Source organism: Molothrus aeneus, chromosome 2 (assembly GCF_037042795.1).
Source record: "Molothrus aeneus isolate 106 chromosome 2, BPBGC_Maene_1.0, whole genome shotgun sequence".
NCBI classification, from domain to species: Eukaryota; Metazoa; Chordata; class Aves; order Passeriformes; family Icteridae; genus Molothrus; species Molothrus aeneus.
This window is the reverse complement of record NC_089647.1, coordinates 102,832,249-102,853,795: the sequence shown is the minus strand read 5'-3', so window position 1 is coordinate 102,853,795 and position 21,547 is coordinate 102,832,249. Positions and strand designations below refer to the sequence as shown.

The 21,547-nt window shown below is 39.7% G+C and overlaps 1 protein-coding gene across 1 annotated transcript in view; it reads right to left on the bottom strand.

Annotated features, from left to right (window-relative positions):
• PHEX (phosphate regulating endopeptidase X-linked) overlaps positions 1-21,547 on the bottom strand; it is a 95,094-nt gene that overhangs the window by 60,154 nt on the left and 13,393 nt on the right. Inside the window, exons 4-9 of the mRNA XM_066571650.1 lie at positions 13,540-13,626; positions 12,264-12,490; positions 8,982-9,050; positions 8,310-8,426; positions 5,189-5,272; positions 4,734-4,879 (exon numbers count right to left, since the gene is read on the bottom strand). Of these exons, the coding sequence (XP_066427747.1) occupies positions 4,734-4,879; positions 5,189-5,272; positions 8,310-8,426; positions 8,982-9,050; positions 12,264-12,490; positions 13,540-13,626 (730 nt within the window). The remainder of the gene's footprint in view (positions 1-4,733; positions 4,880-5,188; positions 5,273-8,309; positions 8,427-8,981; positions 9,051-12,263; positions 12,491-13,539; positions 13,627-21,547) is intronic.

Sequence of the window (21,547 nt, the reverse complement as noted above, 5' to 3'; positions counted from 1 at the left end):
ATAAGATAGCACAAGTCACAAAAGCCAAAATAGATAATCACACCATTTTAGGATAATGTTGAGGATCATTAAAAATTCATTTCAACCTAAGAAACGCCACAAAGTTTAGACTTTTCCCTTAAGTTTCTGACAATGTGGAATTTTCTCATTCAATAATGACAAGTGAAGCACCCTAAAAGCTCTCAGCTCTCATTGTTTTGGTAAATTACTCAAACTCCAGAAACCTCACAACAATCTGCCTCAGATATTTCAGCAGAGCTGAAGAATATCCAGCTGTAGCAACTTCTGCAGCATTTATACAAATCTCACAGATGAAAATGTTAAAGATTTGCTTCCAATCAAAAGCCTTAGGTAAAATCCTTAGCTAAATAAATCACTATCACACACCGATTACGTATTACAATTTGGTACTTACTCACAAAACCAAAATCAATTCTGTCTTCTGTGTACTTGTTTTCACACAGCAATGTTTGTCCTTACATTTGAGTTGGGGAACCTCTCTCAAAATGGTAATGAGTGATAGACTGAAATTTATAAAAGGGGTCTCAAAAGGTGTCTTATTGAAAGACAGTAATATCAACAAGAATTCAGAAATGTTTGTGTCAGGTATAAGTAATGAAGGCGGGTGACAGTTGCAGGAAATATAATTAATTGAGGATTTTTTTAATTTGGGAAGGAAAAGGCTGACACATGCTAAGACCAAGCTGTCTGATGAGGCAGTAATAATTCCAGATTGTAACCACAACAGAATCCACAATGCATTAAACAGGGAGGTTCCACTTAACACTTATGAATCGGGTAGGAAACAGGTGGAAAGGTTGAGGGGGTTTGTTGTCATGTGTTTGAAGTCCAGTGTGCTTTAGTTTGTTTTTCAAAACAAAATAAAATATTAATTTATCTGAATTTGTTTACCTATTTGGGGAATGATTATTTTACATTTCGGGCTAACTGTGCAAACTTCAAATAATTCTATTCTCTTCAATTGGCTTAAAAACTAACACTTTTTGCTGATAAAGTGCAGATCTATAGTGCAGATCTTGGGATGATTTTCATCCTAGTTTCACAAATAAGTTCACTGAGGCTCAAAGAAGTTCATCTCTACAGATCGAGCAAAATCCAGTACAAAAATAAAACATAAAAATCCTCTGCTCTTTCAGTGAGACCAGACTATTTGTTGTTGTAACCTCTCAGAAGAGTACACTCTATTTTAACTTCCTGTTAAATGCCTCTTGCAGAAAGTGTAGGCTCACTTTTAACCAGTATGACCCTTATTATGACACACTCCCAAAGGAAGTGGTAAAGAGCCTGTTTGCTGGGACAGTTAAAATTATACCAGTACTTATGAATATTTACTAAAGCACTTTCTGTCCTGTCTGCGAATAAAGTAGGTTGCTCATGTAAAATTCTGTGAGTTTGCGATATTTTAATCAACAGACATGGTAGCAATTAAAGAGGACAGATTTAATATGAGATAGGTGGAAAAATTAATTGACATTTTAAGAAAAAGATCTCTCACAAATTTTAGATCTGTTTGAAAATTCTATTCAGAATTGAGTCACGAATCAAATTAAAAGTACTGAAAAACTTTTGCCTCTATTGCTAGAGGCACTAATTCAAGGCAAATTATTGTAACTTCTCTGATTTTTCAGACACAGACTAAGACCAGAAAAGAAATCCAGTGCCTCTCTCCATCTCTGAAGAAAATTCCCATATCGCAAAAATATGGGAAGGTAACACAAGGGAAAAGGGGCCTGCAAGAAAGCTGGAGAGGGACATTTTACAAGGACCTATAGTGAAAGACAAGGGGAACTGGCTTTAGACTGAAAAAGGACAGATTTATCATCTGTTAGGAGGAAATTCTTTGCTGTGAGGGAGATGAGGCACTGAACAAGTTGTCCAAGTTGAAGCTGTGGATGCCCCATCCCTGGAAGTGCTCAAGGCCAGGCTGCCCTTGCCTTACGAGTGGGTCAGCACAATGGGGCTCTGAGCAACCCAGCCTGTGTGAGTGCCTGTGGCAGGGCTGCTGCAACAAGGGAATCTGTAGGGTGCCTTCCAATCCAAACCATTCCATGATTCTATTAAACTAATTATGCATTCTGAGATCTATGAGAATGATAAAGCTGCTTCTTTCAACAGCTGCAAAGATCTCCAGAAAGGGTGGATTTAGAGTATCCTATTTATGGCTCCCATAAAGCACCAGTGCACCAGTAACAGGGAAGGGATATAAGCTCCTAATTAGTGCCCGCACAGCTGTCTCCCCCTTCACATGGCACAGCTGTACTGGAGCTCTGCCATGGCTCATTTACATCACAGCTACATACACAGTCCTCTTCTTCCTCTAATAGAGATAAACCCCATAAAAATGAATTAGTACACCAAAAAGCTGAAGGAATCCCTAAAGACCTCTTACAAAGGTGTGACTCACTTCAGCACCTGACATGACTAAGGCTGGCTATCCCCAAGCTGGTGGAAACTCCTGCAGGCCAGTGCTGAGCTACTTGGGCAGCTCACCATGGAGAGCCCAGCTCCTGGGCTGGAGTCACAGCAGTGCCCAGGCCTGGGGACTTCAGACTGACCTCTGGACACTGCTGCGCCTATTTGAAGCTCCACATAGAAACTTGATTATATGCAGTTAAGGAAAATTCTGCTAAACTCATGCTACACCATGTTAATGTGCTCTCTTCTAGTAATACTGCCCCGTGAATGATTTCACAATTCAAGATTGCTCAGCAGGTTCTCTGAGGGAGAAATTTTTAATACAAGCATTGTGAGTCTGTACAACTTTCCACCTCCAACACAAATTGCTTCTGTAGCCAGACTTAATTTTCACTTCATTCTTTCCTCCACCTGAAACAAACTACATGAAATACTTCACCAGATCACTGTGTAAAATACTGGGGCATGAGCCATCTTTTTGTGACACTTTAAATAGTACCCAGGCTAGCAGGGTGCTCATTCAGGAAGAGGACACACAAGGCACTTGAATAAAAGTATAACTTAGGGATAGCCTTGTAACTGAAAAGAATATGAACTTGGTGAAAAGTACCTGCTTTTCCTAATGACATTCCATCTCCTGAGATGATGAGAAGATAATTTCCATTATGAACACTGAAGCAAATCTAAAATTTTGAAATGTTTTTTTAGGAATTTCAGGTCTAGATATTTACAGTAACAAATCAAATTCATGTTGTTTACAATAAATAAGTCTTTACAATGTCATATGGAGAATAACAAATGAGATTACCTAAAAGAAAATATCCTTGTTAAGCTTTCACAGTTCACCCTACAGGGAAATGCTGAGACCTCATTGTTCGGAGTCCACATTGAGATATTTCCTAATTTTCTCAGGCCAGATAGCAAGGTTACCTCTGGAGCAGACTCTGACATTTTAAGTAATGGACATTATCACCTAATAGATAAACATGATCTTGGTTATCAGGCCTGGGCTGTTTGGATACATTTCACACACAAGAATTTGAAGCCTGCTTGGGTTCAGTTTAGCACTATTTGCCATTTCTAACGTTTTATGATGCCAATTTCTTAGGATAAGACTGGGCAGAAAATGCTTAAGCCATTAACACCAATAAAATATGCAGTGTGAATATAATGGAACTGGTTTTGCTCACCCTCTCCCCGTGACCTGTGAGGTCAGAAACCTGGTCTTGGGCTTTGCTAAAGACAGGCATTGCAATTATTTCTGGTCTTACTCCAGCCTCCTTCTGCCACGACACACAGGCTGGCTTAAATTCTCTTGAATACTCAGATTTTCCTTTAATAAGAAACTAATGGAAAAAGTCTCCAAGTATTTACTCTGTAGTTACAAAATATATTTGCATCTAAGTGTGTTTTTATGCAGAAAATAACTAATTTCCTGTTATCTTGCCAGATATGCATCCTCTAAATCACACATTTATACCCACGGATGTAACAAACTTTGAGTTAGAAAGCAGAGACAGCCCAAATAATTTTTAAAGATAGATTAATATTGGCAGCAGTAATGCTACTTATCTGAATCTTTTTAAAGAAAGGATTTTGATGATCTGTAGGCAAATCAGTAATTTTTATTTTTCTAATTTTTTTTTGTTCTATTTTTACAGGTACTAAGAACTAATGTAAGCATTACATCACTAGTGACAGAGAGAGACAATATAAGAATAATCTTTGTCCTTTTTTTCCTGAAATGCATTTGGTTGTGGCCATACTGTACAATCAGCACAGATTGATATTTGGAGACAACATCTTAACAAAATCTATTTTCAAGTTCAGTAACATGCCTCAGAGACCAAATTATCACTGAAATCCCTTAGATGTCATCAGTAAGGATGCTTCAAGTGGGATGTCACTTTTTCATTACTGCCCAAAGCTGTCTTGCTTCCCTGTACAAAGCACATCTACTGTGTTTAATCTGAGCTACCTGCATTTTACAACTATATTCTACAGGAGTAAAGGATTTCACAAGATACAAGACCCTATAAAAGTAAGAGATGCTGAATGCTTCTGGAAAGAGCAGCTTTACTGCAACCTGTGTTAGCCATAGAAGAAATGTGTTGAAACTGAAAATTCTCCTGCTGTGCACAAGGTAATATCTAAATCCTCATTCAGACAAAACCAAACAGACTGTTTGCCTGGAGACTTGATTCCAAGAATAGCTGAAACTCACAAAAAAAAATAGAAAAAGCCCAGCATTTGATGTCCCCTTACAAGTGTGAGTGAAACCATCATAGGATCCTTACTTTTTCCTTTCATTTTCTAGTATCCTGAATAAATCTTTGAAGTACTGGGGAACACGGACAATCACATTTTCTGAAGGACCTATATCTTTAAGCTCAGGATAGAGTTTGGTGTCAATCACCTTCTTGATGTATCCCAGCCAGTCAAACTGCAATGACAAAGAGAAGGCTGGTTAAAGCAGATTATGGAAGAGAAATGATTTTTTAACTAAGTTACAACTTTAAAACTAATGGTTTCAATGCTTTACTTATTAAAAACTTAGAAACTATTGCACTTTGTCATTACATATGTTTTCAGTCCTCATTAAAGTTGGAACTATATTTAAAAGAACATACTCTCCAAATGAGCACACACATTCCTAATGATACTTCTTTAACATGCTTCTCTGAACACTAAAGACAGTTTTAATTATACAAGTCAGATATTAAAAAAAAAAAATCAGTTCTCCCCAACCAACCTGTGGAATCATGGCACTAAGCTCTGATATGTTCATTTTATTGTACATCACTTCACTTGTTCGGTTTTCATATGGAATCATGATCTGGTGAAGAGAAAAAAATGCACAAAACCATCAAAACAAGGTTTATCTTGCAGGGACTCTTACATCATTACCATCCTTCATAATCCCAGTGCAGAAATATCTCACCACCTCTTTTCCAAGCATTTATGGCATTAACCTCTGTTTCTGAGGATTGCATTTAACTGGAAGAAATGGAACATGGTTCCTTTTATGTTTAACTTATTGCTGGGAAATTTAATGAGCTGCAAGTCTTCTTTGGACTTTAGACTGATTTAGCTCTATTATGCTAAGGAAAGACATGCTAATACATAAGAGATAAAAGTACACCTTGAGCATTAATATTTATCATTCCTTCCTATCCAGTAGAAGCCAACCTCAGATTTAACAGGTCAAATCTGAGATAGGTGTATCTTCATAACTAGAGGTGCATATCATGAAACAGTCTTTGAATGTTTTCTTCCTAGGGATTTACTCCACCTGGGGGAAGAGCCAGATACACACAAGTTTCTCCCCATTTCACCCCATCATCCTGATTTCCATAGCAGGAAACCTGAGTATATAGGCCAGACATGAATAAAGCATTCCCCAACCAGGCCTCTCATCTGTATGACCAGAGGAGATGGATCTCAAGTTCCTCTGCAGCCTCCAAGGATACAGCAAAAGAAATCCTAATATGAAGCAAGTCCTTTTATAACTGACAAGAAGGACATGCAGACTCCGAGACACCCCTGTGGTTCATAATAGTAAACCAAACAAAGTACAAGATATAGCTTAAACTTTTCTCAGTGTTCAAGAGAAACAGAAATTCCTAATGGCAATTCCAGCCTTGCTGTAAGGTAAATCCTATACAGCAGGCTGCATGCTGGGCAGTCTAAAGGACAGAGATTGACACCAGACTAACCAGACAGCTGGCACTTCTCCAAACAAAAATCTCCAGTAAGTGTTTATGGTTTTAGTATTGCTCAAGCCATAGGGGAAAAAATTGTTTTCTTTTTCCTTTCTGCAAATTTCACTTATCTGAAAAATCTTTAAACACTTCTTGAAGCCATTTACTCCCTTCCCCTCAAATCCTTCCTTCTAGCTCCAGTGATTCAAACTTAATAAAAAAATCTTCCTTGTACACAAGATCTCTCAAAGCATGCCACTCCTTCCTATATCCAAAGTATTCTTGCTGCCTCCTCCTGAGCACAGAAATTCTCCATTTCATATCTTTACTTGAAAAAATGCAGAGGATCACTGGATACAGTAAAATCTCCAGTGACAAACAGGACTACCTCCATCACAGTAAGATGTTTATATAATCATTATGTTTATTAGGGTTTATGCAACAATTCATGTCCATTGACTCATGCCTAATTTCTGGACAGATGTTAGGAGGATTATTCTTACTAAAAGAACCTGTAAGCAAGCATGGCTTGTTGCATAATGATGTGCATTACTGATGCTGAGGGTTGTTACATGATCCATGTCATCTTACATGCCAGCTTCCCTCACATACTTTGGGGATTTATGCTCTGTAAGACACTTGTTAAGGAAAGCATTAAAGCTACCAGAGCTAAGGATACATCTTCTTATGCCATCACTGATAAACAGGACAAATATGTACTGTTTTTCAAGTATGCTGGGTCACAAGGAAGTATTTGTGCATTAGTCCATCCATGCTAAGTAACTGAAAATTAATATTGGGCTTGGCTTAGACGTTTAACAAAATTTCATCCCTTTCAGCAGAGAGATGGAAACACTGATTGGCTGCTATTGTGGGTGGCTCTCACTTCTGTACAAACACAGCATCAAGAAGCATCCTGTAGACTGCAAGAGCAGGATCCAGATAGAAGACATCTGCTGCATCACCTGTCCCATGCAACAGGATTTTCTGCTAAGAGGAGACCAGCATTTCACAGGGATAGCTGCTTTCCTTGCCAATATGAAGGAAACTCAGCTCAGCTGGCAGTTCTGCAAACCAGCATCAAGTCAGTACCCTTACTTTTTGTGGTTTCCCAACCACAAAGGGTTGTGACCACTGAGGCCAACCCTTCTCTCTAGTTTTAGTAGAGGTTGAAATGATAATGAACTTGCCACTCCCATGAGTGGGGTTCCTGTAGTGTATTCCTGTAGTAGCCACGCTGAAACAGAGATATGGAGAAGCAAAAACACTCCTTCAAAACACTCCTTTATCCTGTGGCATAAATTAAATTCCTTGCAAAAATGTCACCAAGGAAATATCAGGACCAGGTACCAGTTTTAAATGCACCTAGCTTTACTAAATTCTGTTGGTCCCCTAAATTAAAACATCCTCTCTCCCAGACTACTTCATGAAAACACTTCAGAAGCTAAGGGTGGTACTGTTGTAAACACCACCTCTCACCACCAAGATCCAATATCCCACCTAAGTCTTGCACTGCTTTTAGACACTTACACAGAGAATCAGGCCAGTCTGCTTCTTAAACAACAGAGATGTGTATTCTCAACACAGGTGCATGGCAGGAGCTGAGATCGTACACAGCTTCAAAATTATAGAATCATTTAGGTTGGAAAATACATGTAAGATCTTGAGTTATGTCATATTTTTCCAGCTGCCCAGTGGGTACCAGTGAATTGGTGTAGATGCACTTCAGCTGGGATATTGATCATCATCACCTTTTTGGAAGGAGAAGCCCTAATTCCTATGGTGCCATCCTCAGGCACTTCCACAGTTTCTAACACATCAACAGCCCCTGTATCTCTGTTGCCATGTGGATCTCCATCCCCACCTCCACTGAGATGGCAGACCAAAGGACCTTGCTAATACACCCTCCCTTAAACATTGCCATGCCACCCCCAGCCTTGCCTCTGGTCAGCCTGGCTGACATTACCATTTAAAACACCAAGGGTATTTGGCTAAGGTTTTCCCCCTGACATAAAATAAAATTAACAGTTTAGAAATTAACTAAGGGAGAAATATTATTCATCCTTTCTTCATCAGGATCTCTTCCTTTCCTTCTGCTTCTAAAATCCCTTTGCTAACGCTGTTGATACAATGGCTTTTCATTTCAAGAAAGCATTATATTGGATTACCAACCTCTGCTATTTTAACTTCCAGTTTTAGAACTGATTTCATATCAGATTCAGCTCGGGAGGCATTTGCACCCAGCAGCACTGCTGTATCAACCATGAACTTCAAAAAGGCATCTCGGTACTGTAAAGAAGGAGAAAGACTGAGATGACAACAGGATTTGCTCTTGAACAGAGTTACAGCAGCAGACCAGAACTGCCCAGCTATAGGAAGGGGTATATCACTTTCATGTCAAGGTTGTGCTTTCCTTACCTTGAGTGCCAAGCAAGGTAAAAAAGAGAAATAACACTGTAAAAATACCGTGCATGACAGAGACAACTGCTGTGGTTCAGAGAGTACAAGTCTCAGGAAATGCAAATGACAGTTCTGGATTAGACTGACAACTTTCAGCTCTTACAAATGGATTAGACAATGTGTAAAAGTGTACACCAGTATTTTAGGCCAACTAATACAGTAACCATCATGGGACAGAAGTACTTGTATGCAAGTGCAAGCTTCATTTAGGAAACTTTGCAAGAGTATTTGATAGAAGTGGAGTTTTCTGCTAGGTACCCTGCAAAACCCAAATCCAAATAAAGCACAAAACCCTTTCTCAGTTTGGAGCTCAACCAAACAAAACAAACAGTTAAAGAGATGAGGGGGAAATGGTGGCTCTATTATCCAGCTGACAATACTTACAGATTTGGCTTCTGTGGTATTTTCTAGGTAATCCTCTCGAGATGACAGAGAGAGGCTTGCTTGATCAAGCTGTTAAAAACAACACAAAGTAACATTTAACTGGTAAATTCATCAGATTCAAAGACAAACTGACAAGAAGCTTGGGAAGGGTTCATGTTTTTCTGACAATTACAGTAGTTGTGTGCAAATACCTAACATATAAAACACTGCACCAGTCTGAGTTGGACAAGATTTCAAAACAGGAAAATGCTATGCTGTGCGGACAGGTATTAACTAAATCACATTACTGTGATCTAGGGGGCCTAAGATGACCCCTGCAATAGCTGAGCCACCTAAAGAAAAGAATCACACATGTGATTTAGGTGTTTAAAACAGCTACATCAATGAGTAGGAAATGCAAAAGGACTGGGTCTACAGGATCAAACCCCTGGTTCTGATGACCATGCGTCCATCCTACGTCTATTTCAGGGGTACAAGAGTGAGCTTGGGATCACACCAATCTAGTGTATGCACCAAATGCCCCTGAGGTGCTGGAGCATGAGAGCTGCTGTCTGTTTGGGAGGCATCATCAGGTTTCTGTGACTGAAACTGAGGTTACATTTTGAGCTGCACCCTAGACCAGCACTGGGGGCTGTACTCAGTCTCTTTAAAAGATGAACTGGAACTGAAGTGCCTACCTGCCAGGATTGCATGCACAGGATATTGTTATGTCCCCAGCACTTTAGGTAAAGGTGTCTTGTAGTCCAGATCTTTGGCCTTCACTTACCTTTTTCATCTACACATGGATCAGATTTCTTGGTCTACATTCACCCTAATATTGGAATTAGGCCTGAAAGCTTGAGATTTGCATTTAGTGTCTTGAGTGAAACATCTACATGGGAATATTTGCACATAGTTTCATTTGAAAGATAGGAATTTTCCTAACCAGGAAAAACTCACTATGCAGCACATATTTTATAATAATAACTAGGAACTGAGATTTCCCAGAACTTTTCAATGTGATCAAGTTAGGTTATGGTATGGAAGCCAAAGCTGAAAACTTCCACTAACCAGCTTCCAAACTCTGAATGAGATACTGATTGGAGCAGAAACAACTTCTTAGATGTTCTAAATATTTTTGGTTTGATGCTGCAATTGTTTTTAAAAGATAAGTCTAGTGACACTATACTGTATTTATTCATAAAATTCATATAAGTCTTATTTAATCTAAATACTTTAGGTTAAGTGATTTATATTTCACATTTTCTACATGTGGAAAATAAATAAAACTTAGAATTTAAAGTGAATGAATAAATGTAATCTTTTCCTCTACAAAACAAACCATCCTCAGAAAGGAGTAATTGTGATGCTCAGTGCAATCCTCATTCTTTGAAAAACAGCATAACTTTCTTTTCTCAGCACAATGATGCAAAAAGAATATACTCTTATGCTTTTTGTACATGTGTCTTTGCAATAGTTAACTTCAGATTATTTGGGGAATTTCAATTATGTGACTGTTACATTAAATGCTCATTTAAATTCTGTGGTCTTAAGAATTAGATTTGACAGCACATTAAACCAAAAGAGCACAAATATGAGAAATAAACAAAAAATGTTAACCAACAGCTTCAGCACTCATGAAAAAAAAAGAAAAAAGATCATGTTGAATGCTGAACAAAGTTTTATTTGGAGTTTCCACTTCTTTTATGACCCATTGATGATTTTGCAATGCTGAACAAAAAGAATTTTGCAATAAAGCCCTTTTTCAAGCAGATTGAAATACTGTGTGGTACATCTACACCCCAGGGAATTTGTTAAAACATGGACAAAGTAGTGCACTGGCTGATGCATTCTGCAGATCAAGGTCCTAATCAAACTAACATCACAACACCCTACAGAATAATACATCACTCATAGAATGTTGTGCTTCACATAGATATTTAATTCCTGGGTGCCCCTAAGCATAGAGAGTGAAGGTGCTGCTGCTTGTAAATCATTTCCAAGAGACCAGCAGTGAGGGTGTCCCTGCCCAGCCATTTGCTGCCAGGTGACTTGAACTGAAATGTTATGACAGGAGACACTCAGATAAACATCTCCCTGATTATACAGCTTCAGTTCTTTTGAGTGAGTCTCCAGCTGAAGAAAAACTGACAGGAGCTAAACAGCATCATAGCAGAATGACATCTTTAATACAGCAAACTGTTGATTTGCTGTTGATTATCCTGGAAAATGTCCTAGAGATGAGAGAAAGTTACCCTTTAACTTTATGCCACTTAAATGCCTCAGTCAAAAGACACAATAAAGAAGTGACTTAGAACTGACATCCACTCCAGTACCACCACAGTCCCTAAATGCAATGTATTCTTGACTACATTCCTACAGCTAGCCAAGATGCCAGCAAAATAAGGATCTTAAATCCTTTTCTTGCTGTGATGAATGCCATCATAACTTTCTTATTTGTTCCTTCTCTCTTGCCTTCAGGAACTATTTTCTTGTAGCCGTGGAGGGAAAGTCTGCTCTGGCTTCTCATCTGAAGCTCTTAAACAACAATGCATTTGGCCCAGGCATTCAGTCTTGTCACAGTTATACAATTTTATCTGGGACTCAGTCTTGCCACAGTTATACAATTTTATCTGGAGTTTTGTTAGACTACAGGGAGACAACATTTCTTGAGTCTTTTTCTTACTAAACTGTTATTTAATGCCATGCACTGTTAAGAGTTCAGTAATGTTTTGGTCTAAAAGCAATTTCAGGAATATTTCAATTGGTCTAAAAGCAATTTCAGGTCTAAAAGCCTTTCAGGAAAAATGTGAATTCTTTTATTTCACGTTTAAAAGCACTTGGGATAAATCTGTGTTGTAAGGTGCTGTATAAGCACCAGATTAAGTGTTTCCATCTCAAGAAAAACAGCTCAAGTTCAAAATATCTGCTACTGATGGACCATTTTTCATCCTCACAGACAAAAAGCCTTCTTCATGCAGCCGATGAGTCATAAAGCAGCACACAGAATTAGATACTGAGTTCTTATTCTCATGCACATAGACCCTGGCTATTGGTCTACTGGGACATTTTTATGGGGTTTTTTCCATTTGAAAGAAGAAAACCTGTACAGAAATACTTTCCAATAGCAAGTGGTTGCTACTGCCTTCTACACTCCCATAAACTGGCACCTACATACATCTGTAAGCCAGTAGATAATAATAACAATAATCAAATGTAAACCTTTGGTATGTAAACGTGTTTAAAAAAAAAGAGACCATAAAACAGCATGCAAAGTAACCTATCAGAGATGCTGTGTTGTACCTTCAGGATGTAGCGGTGGGAGATTTTGTCATCAGCAGCCACATACAAACGGATGAAGACAGAGCTGCTGTATTGGCCACGCAGAGTTGCCAAGGCTTGGACTAGGCTGAACCTCCTTTCTGACCACAGCCCTTCAGGTCCAATATTGGATTCCAGCACAGGCCAGCGGAAGGGTGAATGCTTCAGGATACTTAACAGGGGTTTCACATCGGCTTTTTCAATTTTATCTGAAATGTCAAAGTGTGACAACAATTACATTCCAGACAATTCAAGTCCAGCAGCAGCCACACGAGACAAAGATTTATTGGCACCAATTGATTTCCAGGCAAGGCAATCACAATAGCTGAAACTCAAAGCCTCTGCTCTGCCTGTGAGCACGGCAGCATAGAAGTCCAATCCTGTTTATCTGTATCAAGAATAAGAGAGGCAAGTCAGTGCCTTTCCAAAAAGGCAAAGGCTGGAATTAGGTAAATAAAATAAAAAAACCACTCCTTGCTTAGGAACTAGCATAGATATTTCACTAGTTTTAGGGAAATTTGGGGGGTTATTGCTCATAATCAAAGCTAGAGAGCCAATATCTGGACACCAAAGCTGTAGAGCAGGCTATCTCATTTGCTGTCAGTCAGACAGGCCATACTGGAAGAAAGCTGTGCAGAAAATAAATCCTGAAAGAGTCAGAAGGACAAAGGGGACTTCAAAGCCTTATTTCACCTCTGCAGCTACCTAAGAGTAGTGATGTGTTCCAAATTAGTGAACATTATCTTACAGCAGCTTTTACAAGCTGAGGGAAAGCACTCTGCAAACATGGCTAACTTGCTTGGCATGCAGATACCAAAGCTAAAGAGTCCAGGGCTGTCTATACCCAGCCCTGGGGTAGTGTTTTGATTAAACAGATTTAGAGAAATGTAGAAGGTGATGAGCAACAGGCTCTTGAAAATATCAATATGAGAATTTCATCAGAGGGTTCTTCTGATTTAATAACCCCAGGTACTAACCCCACAAGCCTGGGGCACAGTTTAACTTCCTTTTGCACAGATAAATATCTCTTCACACTTCTGACAAGCAGGGGTTTCTCTAAAACTGACTTGTGCCTGAGTGTACCTCAGTCTCAAATCACAGCTTTAAATGTGCAAAAGACCCTAAACCCCAGCTGAATCCATATCAGCAAAATCCATGCATCTGCACATAGCTTCACAGAGCTCTGCAGAGAGACAAAAAGCCTGCCTTTATAAATGCAGGGGATGCATCTATGCCCTCCTCAAATCAATCTACTTACCCTCATTCATGCAAGATGCATAAAGGATCTTGGCCTTCTGTACAGCTTCACTGTCTCGTCTTTTGCTGATGGGTTTCTCTAGCAATGCTGAAAAAACAAGTCATTTTTTTCAATACTTTGGAAGATGTAGACATTGTTTGCCTGTTTCAGCACTGGCTTTAACCATAGGATTTATTTGATTAAGTATGAGGCTCCATGTGTACTTTCTTAAGCAGTAGCACAGACATAATTGCACCTTTTTCAATCCCCAACAAAGAAGAATTTTTTATTGGTTTATTTTAAAGAGAACTGATATAAAGCCAAATGACAGATGCAGCTTGTTACTCATCCTCACAACCAGCTACCCTCAGCAAGCTGAGGTGACAGGCAGTTGTGGGGTGGGAACCAACACAAAGACCAGGAAGTCAGGAATTTTTTCAAGTGGCTCAGCTTCTGGTGCTGGTACATTATGAAATCAGGACCTAATGGGGAAGGTTACAGGATCCCAGGAGCAAGCTGTAAATCAGCCACAATGCAGCTGCAGATACAAAGTACTGTGGGTAAATGTAGAGATAGCTGAGCTTCAAGGGATCTGTCAGCTCAGGTGCTGCACAGCACAAGCACTCCCATGGCCAGGAGAAACAGGTAACTCTTGAGCACAGCACAGGAATAGGGCTGGCAAACTCTGTTGGACTCCATCTGGTTTTGCAAGACCCAAGCAGGTCCTGCACAGCCTTACCTTAATGCTACTGGGACCACTGGAAGGAGTGGCTTTGCTGGCATCAAACAGCATTACGTACTCAGCCAGAGCTAAAAAGCCTTGAAAAATTCAAGACTCCCTTCCAAGCCCCAAAGTACCACCCTGGGCTCTGGGTTTCAAATGAGCAGAAGCAGCACAGTGCAAGTGTGCTGAGAAGCATGCCCCACACAAAAGGGGGAACAGAAAACCAGAGTGCCAGAGGCCTGTGAATGCAGAGAACCACTGAGACTCCATAACACCAGCCATGGTGAGACCAAACAGCTCCCACACAGAGCTGGATCAGGATCAAGGCAATGTTATTCCTCTGCAGAGTACAGAAGAGGTGGTGGCACTGCCATCCAAAAGCAGCACTCTCCTGTAAACAGTGACAGGCGCTCACTCTCCAGCCCTGCTCCTTCCACGCCTCTCCAGGGAGGCGGAAGTTGGGTGCGACTGCTGGGTTCTTCAGCTGAGAACAGCCTGGGTTTGCACAGCTTCTCTCAGTATTAGGAGCTCACTGCTTGAGGCAGGATCTTAACGCACTTATTTCCCAAAATTTCCCTAGCCCCCTGAGGAACCAGCCATGCTGTACCTCAGATATTCCCCACCTGAGCTCATGTGAGCACTCAGGGGACCATAATGCAGACCTAGCAATGTTTAATACTTTATTACTCAAGGAATACCATAGTGATGAGCAATGCAACTTTTCTCTCCCTCCAACCCCTTTTCTCTTTAAACAAACAAAAAATCCCATTGCCCAATTCTTTTGCTTGGACCCTTAAGACGTTTAATGAGATTATTCTCTCTTAGTTATGAATAAGATTTTTCCATAAAAATACTTCTGGAGAGGATAGCTTTGGTTTCAAATCCTCAAATATTTCTCAATTTGTTAAATGCAATGTAATACCAATCATCTCTATATATGTTCAGTGTGCACAATTTGTAGCAGCATAATCAGACCTGTTCACATGTTTAAAATGGCATTTTGAAAGAAACTATAAAGGAATCCTCCATAAAACTAAGGATGAAAAACTACCCTCCCATTAAAGCCATTACAATAATTTCTGTCTTTGCCAGTGAGCTGTACAACCATGAAATTTTGAAGCTAATAAAATCCAATGGCTAAAGCTCAAGAGAGAAACAGATTATAAGAGCCAATAAAATCAACTCTACAGATAAAACTGCATCAAATTGTGTTAAAATCAGACCTGGTGTTTACCCATCAAACTATCTCATTAATGTGACATCTACACTACCTCACTACTGCAAAGAGTGAGGTGGGGTAGATGCTGCCAGCTTGCTCAGAATTCTTTTATAAAGACAACTCTCAGTTCTGATAACATAAAATCCAGTGATCAAATATGAAAGACTCAATAAGATGCTTGAATCCTGTGGATACTGAAATAGGGGGTGTTATCCATGGATGGTCTTTAGGCTACAGAGGTTTCCCAGCCTTAATCTCAATTTTTCAGAAAGATTTAGAAGCACAAAACTGGAGCACTGCTCACATCCACATGATTCCTACATTAAGTAGTATAAAATCCAAATACAAGATTTAGAAATTTGCTTCTTATTTAGCTCACAAATATATATGGACTTTACGTGTCCTTGAGTATTTAAATTCTTAAAGATGAATGGCAAGAAAAGGCAAGACCAGCAAGAAAAGGCAAGAAGCACAGCACACTGAACAAAGATATATGTAATCAATTAGTCTGTCTAGAGGTTGCTTATTCATGGAAAGAAAGTCACTACTGTGATTGAAATCAATGTAGGCCCATCAAGCTCTCTTTAAATTAGTGATATTGGGTGCTGTGAGCAGCTTGGCCGCAGCTGCAGGCTCTGACAAACCCACCCAACAGAGCAAATCTGTTTGTGTGGGTCGATGCACGCTGCTCTCTACGGGGCAGCAGCTCAGTCTGCTCTCCCAGGGCTCTGCAAGCTGAACAAACCTGCCCCAGGGCCATCCCACACACCCTGAGCAGTGCTTCACCTCCTGACATGTGACATGGATTTCATCTACAGCAAGGGAAATGCCAGCCAGTGGCACACAGAGAGCAAATTCAGCCCTCTGAAAAAATTCACCTGAACTACACTTGTCTGGGAGAATCGTCTTTCTACTTTAAAAAACTGAAATAGCTTCAGATATTTTCTGTTTTGAGACCAAAATGTAATCAAAACCTATGTTGTCTGTCAAGGGATAGGAAGAGAAAGACCACCAAAGATCAGTTAATGTTGTTTATCATAAGATACCACAGATTTGCTGTTTAGTTTTTTATTTTGTCTTTCCAAGCTCCAACTCATGCCTCACTAAGGAATTGTGTGTATTCATACAAATCCACTGAGAAGTTCAGTCTGATAGGCTTTCCTTAAGCACAGTTTCCTTAAACTGTGACCTAGTTAGGGAGATCAGGGCTACCAACATTTTGACTAGAACAGCTCACTTAGCACTGAGAAGGACATTGAGCTTCTTCTTGGAGCTGTTTTTCTTGCTTGCTTTCTGTTTTCTTGTTTCAAACTAAAAGTTTTAATTCCTTAAAGCAATCTTGCATTTTAGGACACCATTTTTTTTACCTTTAAAGAAGAATTGTTAGGAATAAATAGTTTTGATCAGATTAGGAAATACACATCACTCCAACAAAATCTACAGAGGTTAAAAAGAAACCACAATCTAAGCTGATTTCCAGGCATCTGAAAAATCACAGAATTGTTATTAACATCAACAAAAATTTAACAATTTTTTGCTGCTACTGAGTTATACTGCTAGCCTGCCTGCAAAGCAGAATATCATAACCAAAAATCACCAGGACAAAGTGAACCAGCATAGCTTAAGCCAGCTGAATATGCAGTTTGGATCCCATTTCCTTAGCCAAATATCAAGTATATGTTTGAATAGCTTTTTTAGCAAAACAGTTCTTTTTCAGTTACATCTTTCACTTTCTTCAATTCTAAATTATTTCCAAAGTCATTTTCTTTGGCATAAAAAAAAGATCCTTGCCTCTATCACTGACCTCAGCACCTCATTGTTCATGTTTCCATATGCACAGGATGCCCAAATGCAAGATTTATGTTTCCCTTCACATAAAACTTGGTTATGGCAAGTGTCAACACCTGTTAGCAATTGCACTCCACTGTGCTGTAATAACATAACTCATGTCATTAAGCAGCTACCACTTGCACAGTCAGAATCTGGCTAAAGGTGTTCACAATATCCTAAACTTCTGAGGTTGCAAATTGCTTCATTATTCACCTTCTTGTATAAAGGAGATGAGGGTGTAGAAGTTCCCATTTCAGTCAAGGTTCTTGAACTTCTGTCACCCCAGGTCAGGCAGGTTTGCATCACTGCACTCCCTGACTCTCATATGAAACACAAAGACTCAGCATCACCAGCAAAAAACCACTCCATAGCTGTAGTCTGAACTGGAGATGTTCAGATATACAGCCCAGGAAAAAAAGGCACAGCTGCAGGTGGGGAGCTGGGAGGGAGGAAGGGAGGGAGGGAGGGAGGAAGGGAGGGAGGGAGGGAGGAAGGAAGGAAGGAAGGAAGGAAGGAAGGAAGGAAGGAAGGAAGGAAGGAAGGAAGGAAGGAAGGAAGGAAGGAAGGAAGGAAGGAAGGAAGGAAGGAAGGAAGGAAGGAAGGAAGGAAGGAAGGAAGGAAGGAAGGAAGGAAGGAAGGAAGGAAGGAAGGAAGGGAGTTTATATTGAGTTGCCTTTTCATAGTTCTTTTCCAGGGCAAGAGGGCTAAAAAAGGCCAGCTTCCTGTGGTTCACTACCCTTGAGTAAATAGCAATCATCTGCTGTTAAAAGTGAGAGCAAGGCACATCACAAAGTAAGCTTTGCATGTGTGTTTATTTAGCTGCACACTATTCTAAAGCTGCTAAGGATAGTCTTGTGGCTAAGTGTTACCTTTAATCTCACTTTCCATTTCCAGCCCTTGTTGATTTTCCAGCCCACTGTCTTGCACAGCTTCACTTTGGTTTTCTACCATAATATTTTATTTATGGCACCAAGAAATCCCGTACCTTTCCTTCTTCTGACTGGGACTGCATGAAAAAGGATTGTAAAGCCAGATTTGCAGAGAAAAGAAACATGCACACAATTCATTCAGATTAGAAATATTGATTCAATTTATCAGTGTCCCGATCAGATTGTATATATACTATATCCTACCAGACAGTTTTCTATATATATTGTTGAGTTGAAATCCTGTGCTATTCATGAGGTTTATTTCCTATTATAGTGAGAAAAATAAAAGTTTTTAAAAGTTTTCTCTGCACTTTGCAACCCTAAATATAGAGAAATATCTAGTTGATAAAGACAGTAGCATTTTTTTCCATTAGTTTTTGTCCTTATCCTTTTTCTCTGTGTGGAAAATGCAAGCTCAAGTGTTAGCACAGTGATATCTGGCAATGATCTGAAATATATTATAATGCTTTGTATCTTGAAGGAAAAGAACTCCATGTGCAAACATCCCCCAGGGAATATGCTTGGACTGAAAAAAACCCAAAAATTATACAAGAACCCCAAGGGACATCCTATTTCCTGGAAAGTTGTAACCCTGGAAGAGTGAAAAGCTAGAAGCAGACAAATAATGCAGTGTGAACTCCCAGGGCAATGCTAGAACAGACAGGAGTCTTGGATTGCAAAACCAGAGAAGAATCAAAATGGGGAGATGATCTTAGTGTGTACACAGGCTGGTGAGACAGACTGGAACACAGCCTGCCCTTTGGCTGTCTGAATTGTAAAACAATGTTGGACAGTTGGACAGAGGGCAGAAAAATATCAAAACAATGGGTTTTTTCTTTGGAGGGTGTGGCTTGAGAAATAGAAGTGAGGGACAAAAAAGCATGCAGTGAGGGAACATTTTTCTCACAAGAGATGTGAAAGGGTGATGGGAGCACAATATCCAAACACCTTTAGAAAATGCTTGGTGCTAGAGAGGTCTTTAGAGATCTATGGCAAAAAGGCATAAAGAAAGCCAACAGTTGAACAATGTAGGCAAATTCATCAGTGACAGTGATTAACCACTGGAACCAGCAACCAGAGGAGATAGTGGCTTCTCTGCTCCTTAATATCTTCAAGACTTAATGCTTTTTTGGGAGATAAACTTTACCCTAAAGTCAATTATGTTTTATCCCAATGCAAGCTACCGAGCTGCATTATATGGGTAATGTAATTGTCTGTGACACAATAAAGGTCACAGGAAATAATCTAGTGGTTACTCCTGCCATTGCACTCTATCCATTTAGGATACAGATCTCAAAGCACTCTTAGGCATGACAGAGCAAGGAGACACAGCCATTATCCATTGTTGCAGATAAAGAAAGTGAGCCACAGATTGCTCCTTATCTAACTAATGTCAGACTCCTAGTGATTGAAATAGAGCTCCTTTATGAGCATAAAGCTTGCTGAACTTGATCCACACGCTCAAAGAGCTTGATCCTTTGGAGACAGTGAATGCCCCTCAGCCCTTTTCATTTCAGAGACAGTGGGAGTTGCTTGGCATTGCCCAGATGATTCTCAGTACTAAACTGAAAGCTTGTAACGCATTCTTTTTGGGATCAGACTCAGAAAGCAGCCCAAGGGCCTGCACATTCAGCAGGTTTATTTGTAAATACCCAATGACAGATAATTTCTCTTTCAATACTTGAGCAATTAAGACTCTGCTAGTCACCCTGCCCTCACTGTGCTCTACAGCTATAAAAACTGAGTTTCTTAACTGATGAGAAGAATAATTAAAAGAGCTGTTCCCATCTCTAGCTATCAGCGACAACCTTTGTTTCCTCCCTAAGTTAGCACTATTATGTGCTCCCTCTGTGAAAAAACAAAACCCAAGTTATCTTTTGGAAAATTGCAGATGGTCCTCTGATGCCAACAGCAGGTTCTTTTAAGGATGTTCTGTGAGGAATTACCTCTAAAATGTAGAGAAAAACCTTCTCGAACCTTGGTTGGAGTTTAGCAATCAAACCAAACACACAACACATGTGTGCAGAATGTCATTCCTTGGGGTCCCTGAACTATAAGATAATTATGATTAATCTAGCCCTCTATAAAAATTTCTAACTATTAATTCCCATATTTTCTTCATGCTTAAGACGCATGGCAAAAGAGTTGCTGAAAAGAAACCTCTAAAACCCAAGTATCCACCAGCACCTGTGCCACTGGGGTTGCTTAGCCCTCCAACTGTAACATGAAGGCATCACCCCCTCTTCAAACTCTCAGCACTCTGGATTTCAGAAGTCAAGGTCAGGATGGTTCACAGAGCAGAGATTTGGCCAGGATGCCAAAGGGCACACAAAGAACTTTGAAACCACACTGCTATTACAGACATCACAGCTAGACAAATGTACAGTCTGAAGCAACATGAGCTTACACGTTTCAAGAGAGATCATTTCAGAATGGTTTGGGGCCAGCTGACATTAATTTAGAGTATCTGGTTTCCAGTTCCTCCTTCTCATAGTCCAAAGTGAAGGAGAGCTGGCAGTGGTAAGTGTCATTGTTCCTACAAGGGGCACAATGTTCTACCCCAAAATAAAAGCACTGGCCACAGCACATAAAATTGTACACAAGACTGCTGAGATCTTTTGACCAATGGTAACATTTCTGTCTTGATATATGAAAATAAGAATTTAATTAGACTGCAACATTCCAGGCTACAAAATAGTCAAAGAAGAAAATCTGATACATATATTTATATTCTCATCAGTTTGGAAAAGGGACTTTTAGCTGGAATGGGGTCTTGAGGGGAGAGTGAAGAATATTATATATATATATATTTATGTATGTATGTATGTTCTAAATGGAAGTGATAGACTTAATTGATATTTCAAGCTGAACATATTTCTTGGGAACAAGACAAGTATCATCAAGCCAAGACTATTCTTAGAGTTAAATCTGTTTCTTCAGAGCACTCTTCTGAAAAAGACATGGACATCTGCTGTAGGACACAACATTTAATGTTTCAGTACAACTTTATCCCTCTTAGCAGGTTAATAGCACAGGTCAAACTCCCACACGATTGCACCTGCCCAGCTTCCATTTCAGAATTGTTTTGCATCTGGAAGCCTTGGAAGAAGAGCAAAGCAAGATCTTGCCTGCCTGGAAAATACCACAGAGACAAATCTCAGTGGAGGTGCAGATGACTGCTCACAGTTCTCGTCTGACACCAGCGCAACCCAACCTCAAATTCATCATTTCAAGGCCCCATTAAACTCCTCTATGCCTTAAAAACACAATTTCTGCTGAGAATGTCTCCTGATAGGCAACTTAAGTCTGCAAAATCACTCCTTTCCT